The following is a 13,213-nucleotide window of genomic DNA, read 5'->3' as shown; positions in this document are numbered from 1 at the left end:
TGGTCCTTTAAGTATCCCATAATCCACGGTAATGCACAGACATTCCATGGCAAATACTTAGGGGTGCAATCCTATGCATGTTTAAACAGAAAAAAGTCCTACCACTCCCATGGCTGGCTGGGGAATGTGGGAACTGTAGGACTTTTTTCCATCTGAACATGCATAGGACTGCACCATAGTGATGCTTAGAATAACCACTAGTGTCTAGTGCAGCTGTCCCTCACCCATATTCCAGCTAAGCACAGCAACATAGGAAGCTGCCTTATATTCAGTTAGACCATTGATCCATCTAGCCCAGGAGCATGGCCACTGGGAATGATGGGAGTTGCACCCCAACACATCTGGAGGCACTAGGTTGGGAAAGGCTGGTTTAGCGGGCATCAATGCACTAGTGCTATTCAATTGTATATGGATGAACATCTGGGAGTTGTACGGCTTTTTTCAGTCTAAACATGCATAGGATTGCACCCTTGGGGTTTGAAGGCAGACTAGGAGATGTGGAGAGGGTTCCCAGAAGGTAGAAAGCCATGCTTTAAATTTAACCCGTGGTTAAGTTTGAGGTCAATGGGATTGAAACACCATTTCCCCATGTCCTATTAACAGCAGCTTTGACTATGTTTGCTTAAGAAGTGGTTGACAGTTGGCCTTCCATTATTACAAATGACCTTCTGCAGAGGACTCTAAAAACACCACCTCCACCACCACACAGCAGCTGCAATTCAATCACAGAGGTGGAGAAGGCACAGCACGTCAGAAAATGTTACAGCTGTTTTTATTCCATCAAGGGCACAGCAGGCATCTCAAAACGCCATGGCCAAACTTTTGCTGGGAGTCATAGGATTTTTTTCTGTCTAAACATGCATAGGTTTGTGCCCCCAAACACTAAAGAGAGCAGCAGACAAAACACTTCAAGTCAAGCTATTTTTACCGGAGACCTAACATTCATAAGGTGTCAGGCTCCCACCCAACTCGGACCCTGGGGAGACCTCCTCCAAGGAAGAGGCATCAAATCCCGTGGAGAACTCCAATACCACTGAGAACCTAGAAGAACTCATTATAGTCCCACAGCAACCCAAAGAACCTCATCTCATGGACATCTTGCCTGCCTTCTCCAGTAACCTCTTCAACCACATCACAAGCCCTGCCTCAATCCCTGATTCTCCCCCCTTTGCCCCCCACCCCCAGACCTCAAGAGCAAAGGCAGCAGCAGACCTGGTGGAAAGCCCAGAGTCAGCACAGGAGTGTATTTTGGGTTTCTAGGAAGCTCTATCATAGGGGTGTTGAACCTCTTTCAGGCCAAGGGCCAAATTCCATTTTAGAGACACTCTTGGGGGCCACATTCCAGTGGGGGGTGGGGCTGAAGGCAAAAGGGGTGGAACCAAAAGCAAAAGGGGCTGATCCAGGAATACCAAAAATGCCAGCCTATTGTAGCTTAAAGTTCTTACTGTGTCCTGCTCTAGATCAAGTCTTGGCAGGTTGCAAACACGTACAGGGAGCGAGGCAACAGAGTAGTCAAGCTGGCAAGCAAATGGTCAAGCACACAGGTTTCAGTCCAAGGAGGTCTGGGTTAAGGCAGGAGTGATCAAAATCCAGGCAGAGGTCAGAACGCAGGCAGGCAGGCAGGCAACAAGGATCAGGTAGCAACAGGAGTAGTCAAGATAACACGCAAGAGGTCAAACAGAGTAAATCAGTCAGATACGTTATGTAGCCCAGAAGCAGGGTCGTTGAGCAATCCAAAAGGTCAGGAAACAGAGCATCAGACACAGGGCAGAATTCAGGAGGCAAGGTATATGCCAGAGGCCAGGGGGACCAAATTGGCCCGACACTGGCTAGGTTTCCAGTGAAGGCTTTTAAGCCCAAAGCCAGCCAGAAACCACCCAGAGCTCAGCTGCAGCAATCAGAGCTCCTTTTCCAGAGCCTACTCCTGAGGAGTCCCTTTCTCCTGAGGATACCTTTTTCCAGAGGCGAGCACTCCTGTGCATGGGAGCCCTGCTAGCTTGAGGCGACGACGCTCCCGGGGGTCAGGGGGTGGCTCAGCCTCTACCTCAGAGGCAGAGTCCCTCTCTCCTGACACAGATGGCCCTACAGCCACTTCCCCCAAGGGTTCAGGCTCCTGTGGGTCTGGGTACAGTCCCTGGTCTGGAGTATCCTGGGCTTCTGGGGCCTCTAGCTCCTCCTCTGAGGAGGACCCCTCCAGTCAGGGCATGACATACTGCCAGTAACTAAACCTTAGGAGAGGCATTTCAACTTTTAGAACGGTGAGGGGGGAGGGGGGAATACACAAAAGCCAGGAAACCACAAAAAGATCAGTGGCTGGCGGAGAATTGGAAGGGGGCATGGGAGGAGGGAAAAGTCAGAGGTGATCCTCCAGATGACTAGGAAGAGGAGAAGCTGGTAAGGAGGACATAAGACTCTCAGTCTCCTCTGGACCCTTCCTGGGTTCACAGGTTCCTTAATGAGCTCCTTTGCTTCCAGGCTAGGGCCTGCTGGTCATTGACCTAAGGGTTGGTGCCAGGGCCACAGAGCTAGGGAAGGCATTCTCGAATTGGGGTGCCGCTAATGAAAAGGCCCAACCATGAGTCACCACCCACCTAACCTCAGTACCACAGGGAACAGGAGCAGGTGGTAATGTTAGAGCAGGGGTGCAGAACCTCAAGCCTGGGGGCCAAATCTGGCCCTCCGGGGTTCCCCAGAAGGTCACGCCCCCTCCCCTGGCTCCACCCACTTTCCCCCAATCATTGATCACTGGGTGGTTTCCCAGTTTTTGTGCAGTTTTCCCCCCATTCTAAAAGGTTGAAATGCCTCTCCACAGGCTTCGTTATTGGCAGGAAGAGCTTTAAGCTTAAATATGCTAGTATCTTTGGTATTTTTTGGCCTTGCCCCCTTTTGCCTTTGGTCTTGCCCACCACTGGAATGTGGCCCCCAACAGCTTTTCTGAAATGGAATTTGGCCCTCTGGATGAAAGAGGTTCAACACCCCTGCTTGAGAGTATACAAAGTGCTTTCTATAGTATACATCATCCAGCAAAATAGCAAACCTGTTTTAGGCATCCATACGTATAGATCAGCATCTGATGGGACTAGTAGTCCAACACATCTGGAGGGCACCAGGTTGGGGAAGGGTAATATATATTATCTCAGTCATCCTTACAACAGCCTGTGAAGTATGTCAGCCTCCAGATCCAGGTAAAGCATCTCCTTTCCTCCCTCACATGCTCAGGCCCTGCTCATGGTAGATAGATTAGATCTCTTAGATAAAAATTGCAGATTATTCTTATTTTTCCATCACACCGTCATTATCACACTTTCCTGTGATCTTTTCAGGAGGCGCAGAAGCAGAAATGTAACACAGTCCTTCTTGTCTCAGTAACCTACTTCCCCCAGCAGCCCCCCACCCCACACTCCCTTTAAGATTTCCCAGAGGATAAAAACAACATGGTTACAAGATTAACTTCAATCGATTAAATGAGATAGCGCCCCCTCCACTGAAACCGGAGCCCTCCCCATTTATCATCAGAAACATAACAAAGGAACATTTTGAACCATTAGCAAATGAAGCATGTTTATTTTTAAATGCAGGAGCTAAAGCAGGCGGAGAGGGTTGCTATCAGTGTTGGAGACGTTTACCATGATATTAAGGCTGCAATCCTATATATACTTACCTGGGAGTAAGTCCCATGAAACTCAGTGGGACTTGCTTCTGAACAGGCCAGCATAGGGTTCTGTTACATTTTAATTATAAATACATAATGAAAGTAAGGGAGTGTCGAAATACAGACAGATTTAACTGGTTCACACATAATGCTAACCCATGGTATGGGTTGTTGAATTCTGGGTTGTTGTGGTATAGGAACACAGCTGCATCAACAAACCATGGTTTAACCCCCCCCAAATCCAGAAAGTGAACCCATGTTTTTTTGTTGGGTTGAGAACTCCGGGTTGTTTAAACCATGGGTTGTCATTACATGCAAACCCAGAATCATGGGTTGTTCATGGATTGGTTCACCAGTCTACAGAGGGGGCAGGCAAGAGTGGTCAAAAACCCCAGTCACCCTGCATGCCAATACTACAGTGCAACAAAGGCATTTGGGATACAGGGAGCAAGCAGGAGAAGAAGGAGGGCAACAAACTACCCAGGAATTGAGAAAACGAACTATTGTTCGTTCAATTGTCTGCTAGACAAACCATGGGTAGGGCAACAATCCCTTGGTTAAATAAACCATGGGTTAGCATTATGTGCGAACCAAATCAGTCTGGGTTTCAAATGAATGCCATGAACCAAGGTAACAGTTTTAAGAACACTTAGGCTGCAATCCTACACCCATTTTCCTGGGAGTAAACACACTGAGTTCAATGGGAGTTACTCCTGAGTAGGCATGCCTTGGATTGCACTGTTAGGATGAAATAATTCTAAGAAATGTCGCATGTGTAAAAGAGGGTTTTGATTGTTTATAAAAGAAAAAAGAAAAAACTAGATAGAAATTAAGTGTTGTCTCCCAGATTAAATCAATGGGTTGTTAGGGACTTGAGTCTTTAGATCTAGAAGTTCTAATATCTCTGGCTTTGCAGTGCTGTTATATAGCATTTGGCTGTAATGAGAGTCTAAAAATGCTCATGATACCCAGCAGCCTCCTCTTTCCTTGTGGGCTGTCTTCAAGAAGATCAGTCATAATGGGCCGTATCCTGCATTCAAGAGTGCCATTTCCTGGAAAGTAATGGACATTTCATTTGTTTAGCCAGATGAAATTATAGAATCTAGTCCAACAGATGAGAACTGGATGAACGGTACAAATCAGGGACATAGCACAGCAATATTAGTCAAAGTCTTTCCTCAGATGATGGAAAAGAGACTAAATACAATTTGTTACTATGAAGACCCATAAGGAAAACCTCCAGGTATCCAATGGATTCACCTATATTTTTATCTGTAAAGTAAAAGGTGAAGATGTTAAATGTACTACCCTCTGCCAATAACTAGACTTAAATTAGACAAATTCCAAATCTGTATTTGGAAAATTAATTAACAAAATTTTTAAAAAGAACTGGATGCAATGAAACAATGCACGAAAGATGTATCTACACTACACACTTTTATCAGTTGTATACCAGAATGCTCATAGGTTGCCCTGTTGACACTGCAATGTAGCTTCAACACTTCGTAGTCAGGGCCAGCCCAAGACATTTTGCTGTGTGAGGAGGCCAGCATGGCGCCATCCCCCATTCCATGTACAAAAGCCAACTAGACTCAAGAGTGGGGATGGAAGGGTGTCTTTCACTGCACCGGAAGGCAGCAGGCTAGCTTAGGGGGTGCAGGGCAGATTGCATGTTACAGCTCTGTCCTTCCATCACCTCTCCTTGCTCCCCAAAATCTGCCACCTGAGACAGCTGCCTCACTCTGCCTCATGGTAGGGCGGGCCTTGCTCATAGTCAAACTAAGTAGATCAATTTCCCCCACCCCTGAGGGATTCCCAGGGTTCCTTGGGAGTAAAGGAAGTGCCTCAACAATGCAGAACACAATTGGGAGCAGAGATGTGATAAATAGTACCAAGTGCTGTGGTCTCCAACATGTTACTTTGGGCACCCATGTATCCACAGACATCTCTCTTGGCATCTACCAGGCTCCCCGCTTTGCCCGATTTTTACTGTATTTCTTAGATTTTTAAAATTACATTTAAAAAAAAAACCTGGGAGACTTGCATCTTGCAAAGTGAAGTGCTGCCCTCCAGCGGCATTTTTATTTGGATTCAAAAGAGTGGTTTTGTGTGTTGGAGCTCAGAACTCACTTCTGCCTTGTCCTTAGGTTATTGGGCAAGTTACTTTTCTTCAAGTCTCACCAGTTTGACTTCTGGAAAATGAGTATTTTGTGACCAGCCATGCCCACCGTGGCAGCCATTTTTTGAATGGTCCAGCCACCCCCACAGCAGCCATTTTGTGAGAGCACCCATGTCACCCTCTCAACATTCCAAATGTGCCCACTGTCCCAAAAAGGTTGAGGACCCTTGACAAAGAGACTTCAGAATAAGTACATTTGAGGCATAGGACAAAGCACGATTTAGGGCCAAATCACTGTGACTTTGCATTGAACCTGCAGGTTTTTTAAAAAAGAAGGCAAATAGCATCAACTCCAGAAAAAGGACCTGATAATTAATGGGTTCAGAGAAGGTGTGGAGGGGGAATTTAGCTCTTTCCTCCCCTGCTGGCGTCCTGAAAAAAATCCCTCCTCTGAAGCTGGTATTGGCTTTGCAAGGTAGGGGGGCTGGGGAATCCCCCACTGATGTCAGTGAGGGATTTCCTCCCAATACAGGGCTTTTTGACACAAGGCATTTATCGCACATTCATTATTCTCTACTCACAGTTGTTTCCGGGTTCTTTAGGTTATGCTCCAGTTTCACTTGTGTCTAAACAGCACTTTCAGTGAGTTTTTTTAGCGCAGGAAAAATGGTGAATTGTAAATGTGAAAATTTTAATTGTAAAAGTGAAAGAAAATGCTTTTTTCACTTGTGTATTTGTGTTATTCCACTATACCACAGTGTCACCTAGAGGTTATGTAGCCAAAAAGCAGGAAAATAAATGCTCTTTGTGTAGCACTCGGAACTCAATTCTGCGATAAAAACGAAAGTAGATACAGTGGATTAACAGCTTCATATAGAAAAGCTCACAAAGCTAGAAAAGAGGGCTTTTACAATGAAAACCGTAGGAGCAGAGGAAAGAGTTAATCTCCCCCCTCCATGCCTGCTCTGATTGCACTAATTATTAGCCCCCTAACCCCAGCTGATGCAATTTGCTTTTTAAAAAACCCTGCACATTAGATGCAAAGATGCACTGAACATCTTGTGTAGTTTGACCCTGAAATCTCCAGAGCAGTTGAAATTTCTCTGTCTATTATATATCAAATAAATGTTGAAAGCTTTGCAGTATATTATATGTGCTCACTGTTTCTGCACTTACCACAATATTGTAAAAGGCATTCCCCATTGCTTGCTTGTAAAAATGTTCTTGCTGCTGATATTCAAGGCTGTTGCGACCCAGTTTTCTAATTTTTTTATCCAGTGTTTTCAGAACAAGCTGTGACATGTCCTTGCCCCTCTTGCTTGCTTGGGTTGCCAAAAACTTCCTTTTTTTGTCGATGGTTAGGAGGTCATTTAGAACCTACATTAACATTATTTGAAAAGGTAAACTCTAGGAAGTTAGTACATCATAGTTCTATGTATACACTCTGACATGGATACTTTAAAAAAAATACTACAATTCCCAAACTGTGGCCAGGGCACTGTAGTATGCCATTAGAAAATATGTTAAATAAAAAGCTCATCTGAGACCAAATCACCCACCTACTCTGCATGATTCACTGGCTACATTCACATAAGCCAGGAGTCTGGAGAATTCTTACTTACCATGTATGAGCTGCTATATGCCTGTTTCCTCCTGCTTGGATCCATCCTGCTAGTGTAAGTGGGTAAATACATCAAGAAATGGTTTGTTTAGCCTGTCTGAGGTGGCAATCCTGGCTCCTGGCTCTCTTTCCAAGCCAGAACAGCAAACCAAGGTTTGTTCTTGGTTGATGAATCCTGGCTTGTGAAGGGAACAACAAGCCAGGATTCTGGGTAACACGCTAAACAGATAATTTTTATTTTGTTCACCTACTTGCACTAGTGGGAGGTGCAGTAGCACACAGCTCAATCATGAAAAACCAGGATATTCCAGAATCCAGGCATACCATTCCATGCAAACGTGCCCTCTGGGCTTAGATGTTCTGGCCTTAGAGCTTCTTCCCATCATCAGTAATACATTATATCAATTAAACATTTAAAACTTAAAAATTCAGTATGATTGAGCAAAAAGCAAACAAAGATTCACAACAACAAATAATAGGACTGGTTTCTGACACTTGATCAGTGGAGGCTGGTGGCTCTGATTTCAGTGGGGCTGTGCATCCATTCTGGGTTTCAGTCAGAACCAGCCACAATGCCAAAGGAACCATCCAAGGTGCTAAACCTACTTTGGGGCTAAGGTTCAGCACCTCAAACAGCTCTTCAGAGATTCTGGCTGGTTCTGACTGAAACCCAGAATGAATTCACCACCCCACCGAAATCAGAGCCACCAGCCTCCACTGCACATGGTACTATTAACATTTGATACGAGACATAACATTACAGTAAACACAGCATTTGAGCTTTAACTTCATTATCTTTATATTTGTTGTTCCAATATGGGATTAAAAGATGCCATTCTTTAAAACAAATTTGTTTTTCCAACTCAACTCCATTCCACTGAAGTTAGCTTGGGTTTTATCCAATGTTACCCTACTTAGAGTTGACCCATTGAAATCAATGGGACTTACGTTAATCATAATTAAGTTAGGTACCATTCATGTCAATGAGTCCACTGTAAGTAGGACTAACACTGGCCACAATCCCTTGTCAGTGATCATAACGCCCCATTTTTTTATGCCAATCTCGTAAAGGAGGTATTTCTATGGACCTACCCGTTTAGCTGTTGAACATGGATGAATGCTTTGGTGTTGTCACACACAGTTTTCTCATAATAATTTATGTGGTTTAATTTGAAGGGAAAAAGACAAAAACAAAGATCCTAACAGCCAACCACAAGCCTCTATGGACTGGCAATAAGTTAGGGCCAATGTCTGAGCGTTCGTTGTTAGTGCGGTTAAAAGAACCCTTACAGGATGCCAGAAGCTGCTCATTTTGAGCATCCTTTAAGACCCCCTAAAGTACCATCTACAAAAAGAAATCAAACTCTTACATACTAAGTAGCCTAGTTTTTCGCTAATGCAAAAGGCAGTTTCCTGTACCCTTGAGCCCAATAAGAGTGTCTCTTTTTTTCACTGACTCAACTTCACACTGTTCCCAGCCATGTTCTTATGTAATTAAGCATATTAAAAATAGTCCAGCACCCTCTCTCTGCACCCCAGCTCTGATTTTTGGTCATTAAATTGATGATAAAACAGTTTTATTCATTATTAGAATTACTACTACTAATAGTAATAATAATATCAGGCTAAAACAGAGGGAGAGATGAGAAGCTGGGAAGCAGGATCCTGCTGAAAGACTGGCTCCATCAGGTTCCTCCCTCAACTGTCACCACCAGCAGCCATTCCATCAGGCTGCAGCAGAGGGAGCGGTGGGAAACAGGGACACTCCATCAGCTCTGCTGAAAGACCCACTCCATCCAGCAGCTCCTCTCCCTAAACTGTTTTTATTCCAGATGGTCATTATAAGAACTACTATCTGACTTTAACAACTGGTGCCTGAGGGAAGGGGCTGTAGCTCAGTGGTAGAGCACATGCGTTGCATGCAGAAGATCCCAGGTTCAATTCCCAGCATCAACAGCTTGGGCTTGGAAAGATCTGTGTCTGAAACCCTGGGGAGCCACTGTAAGTCAACATCAACAATACTGGATTAGATGGACTCGGTATAAGGCAGCTTCCCCTGTGTTGCTTTTTTCCTCTTCCCTCTCCTTCCCCTTTTCCTTTTGTGTTGGGTCTTTTAGATTCTAAGCCTGCAGTAAGGGACTGTTTTTTTGCTCTGGGAGCCTTTTTTCAACTGAAGAACAAGGTAAAAATGCTTTAAATAAATAAATATTTATGAATTAATAGTATTATTATGCAGCAGAGTAAAGCCCAAACTGTGTGCCAGTCATGAGAGAGCTGCTATTTGTTGAGAGAAAATAAAGAATTAAAGCTCAGCTCTAGATGTGGTTCCAATACAACTTCCATCATCCCTGACCATTGGCTGTGCTGGCTGGGGCTGATGTGAATTGTAGTGCAGCCACATCTGCAGACCACCAGTCCCCCAACCCTAAATTATTATTATTTATTACATTTATTACATTTCTATACCGCCCCATAGCCGAAGTTCTCTGGGCAATTTACAGAAGTTAAAACATTAAAATACAATATACAAAGTTTAAAAGCCATTTACATAAAAGCACACAGACAATATACACAAACAACTTATAACTAAAAACAACTTTGAACAGTCAGTCATAACTAAAGTCACATCCAGGACCAATTAAAACTCATCATGTGCTGCCAGATGCCTGGGAAAGGAGAGAGGTCTTAACCTGGCGCTGAAAAGATAACCGTGTTGGCGCCAGGTAGACCTCATCGGGAAGATCGTTCCACAGATGGGGGGCCACCACTGAGGAGGACCCTCGTTGCTGCCTTCCGAGCTTCCCTCAGAGGAGGCACCCAAAGAAGGACCTTAGATGCTGAACATAGAATACAGGTAGGTTCATTTCGGGAGAGGCGGGCCATCAGGTATAGCCTTTAAATTAAAGGCTCCTGTGAGGCCCACGTCACCCAACCAGAGGAGGCTGCCCTGGTACAATTCTCTGTATGAGAACCTCAATGGGTGACTTTGAGGCAGTCACTACCTCTCAGCTTAACCTACCTTACAGGGTTGTTGTGAGGACAAAACAGGTGGAAGCGATTGTTTGGCTCTGTTAGCTAGCCCAGCCTTCCCCAGCCTGGTGTCCCCCAGATATGTTGAACTGAAACCCCAACGCATCCAGGGAATGCCAGGTTGGGGACGGCTGAGCTAACTTGAGAGCAACTCATGCTGAAAGATGAGATGCAAACTAAAAAATAAGCGACAAGAAGAAACAGACAGACGCACGCAAGAAGCTGCCCAGCACAGGAATGGCTGCATGAATCTATCATTGCACCAAATGTTAAACTTACAGGCAACTCGTGACGGTCGTCATCAAAATAATGGCCATCCCATAGCTCGATGACAATGCTGCCATACGTCGCTAGAAGCTTCAGCCTCTTGTTCCGCAAACCTTCAGCCATAACCTCTTTCACAGGTCGGGAGCGAATGTTCTGAAGAAACTCCTTGCAAACAGATTGAAAATATTATACCTTTGAGACGGAAGTCCAAAGCACTACGATTAAAACAATATATGTCGGGGTTACCTGAACCAAGGGCCATTGCTTTGATAACCAGGTGCACCCTGAGACCATACTTCCACTGAGAAATGTGCACATCATGGCTACAGTTCTTCTTCACTTTCTCTTGCCATGTAACCTCTCCTCTCCTGTATCCATGGCTTGGGACCCCAATACTTCAAGGACCACCTCTCCCCAAACGAAACCTACGAGGTCAGCTCCAGAGGCTTTCTCTGTGTCCCTTCTCCAAGAGACGTTTAGTGGGTGGCAGTTTGGGAACAGGCCATTTCTTTATGAAACTCTCTTCCCAAGAAAACTCAGGTGGCACCGACAATGTCACCTTTTTCAGTGCCAAGCAAAGGCATACTAATTTCCCCAGGCATTTGGACATTAGTTTTAGCCCAATTACTGTGGGCTACTTTTGTGGTGTTCATTCTAGGCTGGGGAGAGATTTTTGTGTGTTGTGGACCAATACTTTTCATATTGTATCATTTTTAAATTATGTTTTTATGCTGCTTATTTTTATTTGCTGCTTATTTTATTTATTTATACCCTGTCTTTCGATCAAGAAAAATGGCACTCAAAGCGGCTTATAATCATAAACAAAACTTGATTAAAACAGTAATAAATCAAATGCATTAAAACACAGTTAAAGATACAACAATATCAGAATAAAAACAGCATCCAACCCAACAAACCTGCTTACACACCACAGGCCTGCTTGAATTTTTGCCTGCCGGTAGAAGGACTCCACAAAGGGAGCCAACCTAGCCTCTTTCGTCAGTGAGTTCCACAGCCTGGGAGCGGCCACCAAAAAGGCCCTCTTTCACATCGCTGCCAAACGCACCTTTGAAGGCAGCAATCTCAAAAGAAAGGCCTCTCCTGAAGATCTTAAGACCCAGGCAGGCTCATATGGGAGAGGGTGGTCTTTCAGGTAGCCTGGTCCCAAGGTGTTTAGGGCTTTTTAGGTCATAACCAGCACTTAAAATTCTGTCCGGAAACAGACTGGTAGCCAGTGAAGCTGTTGTAACAAGGTTTATGTTGGTTTTGGTTATTTTCTGCTATATTAAGTATGGATGTCTGTATTTGTGTGTGTAAGCTGCAACACTGTTTTGCGGTGGAAAGTGACACATAAATTTAATGAATCATCCTTGCAATTACTTGGACACATCCTTTCCTCCGCACCACACTTTTAACTTTGAACCATTCCTTAAGGCTGGAATTCTACAAGGCAGAATCAGAAGGGGAAGTGGTGAGAGAGGGGACTGTACCATATCGATGATCTGCAGGGGGGATAAGCTATTTTTGAATGCTCCCAGATTCATAAAAAGACGCACATACAACTCTTCTGCTAAGCTAAGTTTCTACTTGCAAGGGGCTAGGGGAACAGGAAGCGGCCTTATACTGAGTCAGACCATGGGTCCTTCTAGCTCAGTATACACCAGCCTTCCCAACCTGGGGCCCTCCAGATGTTTTGGACTACAACTCCCAAGATTCCTGACCATTGACCATGCTGGTTGGGGTTGATGGGAGTTGAAGTCCAAAACATCTGGAGGGCCCCAGATTGGGGAAGGGTGGATTATACTGACTGGCAGCGGCTCTCCAGGGTTTCAGACAGGGGGTCTTTCCCAAACTTTGCTGGAGATGTCAAGTTCTGCACAGCACCTAACACATTCCCAGTGTTAAACAACATGCAGGATGGTGCTGTAGAAGAGTGGTGAAGAGATATGAATAGGAGCTCCCTGCTTACAATTTCCACAGAGCCACCCTCAGGATAATAATATCAGCCTCCCTCATAGGACTGCTGTAAGAATTGCTAAGATAATGTTTGTGAACAATATTTTGATTTTTTCCATTAAGTGCTATATCCTGTAGGTACAATCGAGCAAAAGTTAAGCCCTTTTCTCTCCCATCAGTTTCAGTGCATTTAAGTCATTTGCACTGACATTTATGTATTTATTTGTTACATTTATATCCCCCCTATTCTCCTTCTCCTCCTCTCTATTTTATCCTCTCAGCCTCTATTTTATCCTAGCCCTGTGAGGTAGGTTAGGCTGAGAGTCACTGACTGCCCCAAAGTCACCCAGTTAGCTTCATTAGTGAGCAGGGACTAGAACCCAGGTTTCTCCAGTCCTAATCCAATACTCTAACTACTATACTGCACTGGACAGAAAGAACTTAACTTTGGCTGGATAGTTGCTCTAAATATTTTATGCAGTGCAGTGTAGTGGTTAGAGAGATCAATTTTGCTGGGGCAGGGGGAAAACCTCAGCTCAAATCTACACTTAGGCATTAAGCTTACAGG

The 13,213-nt window shown here is 44.6% G+C and overlaps 1 protein-coding gene across 1 annotated transcript in view; it reads right to left on the bottom strand.

The window, feature by feature from the left end:
• Nucleotides 1-2,958: 2,958 nt before the first annotated feature.
• The window catches only part of LOC146334899 (uncharacterized), a 112,716-nt gene continuing 102,461 nt past the window's right edge, over nt 2,959-13,213 (bottom strand). Inside the window, exons 29-32 of the mRNA XM_084823321.1 lie at nt 10,702-10,854; nt 6,948-7,148; nt 4,621-4,704; nt 2,959-3,222 (exon numbers count right to left, since the gene is read on the bottom strand). Coding sequence (XP_084679447.1) covers nt 4,666-4,704; nt 6,948-7,148; nt 10,702-10,854 — 393 coding nt within the window. The 3' untranslated portion in view covers nt 2,959-3,222; nt 4,621-4,665. The remainder of the gene's footprint in view (nt 3,223-4,620; nt 4,705-6,947; nt 7,149-10,701; nt 10,855-13,213) is intronic.

Source organism: Heloderma suspectum, chromosome 16, assembly GCF_057233095.1.
Source record: "Heloderma suspectum isolate Gila_16-S chromosome 16, 16-S_ref, whole genome shotgun sequence".
NCBI classification, from domain to species: Eukaryota; Metazoa; Chordata; class Lepidosauria; order Squamata; family Helodermatidae; genus Heloderma; species Heloderma suspectum.
This window is presented reverse-complemented; position numbering and strand designations above follow the sequence as displayed.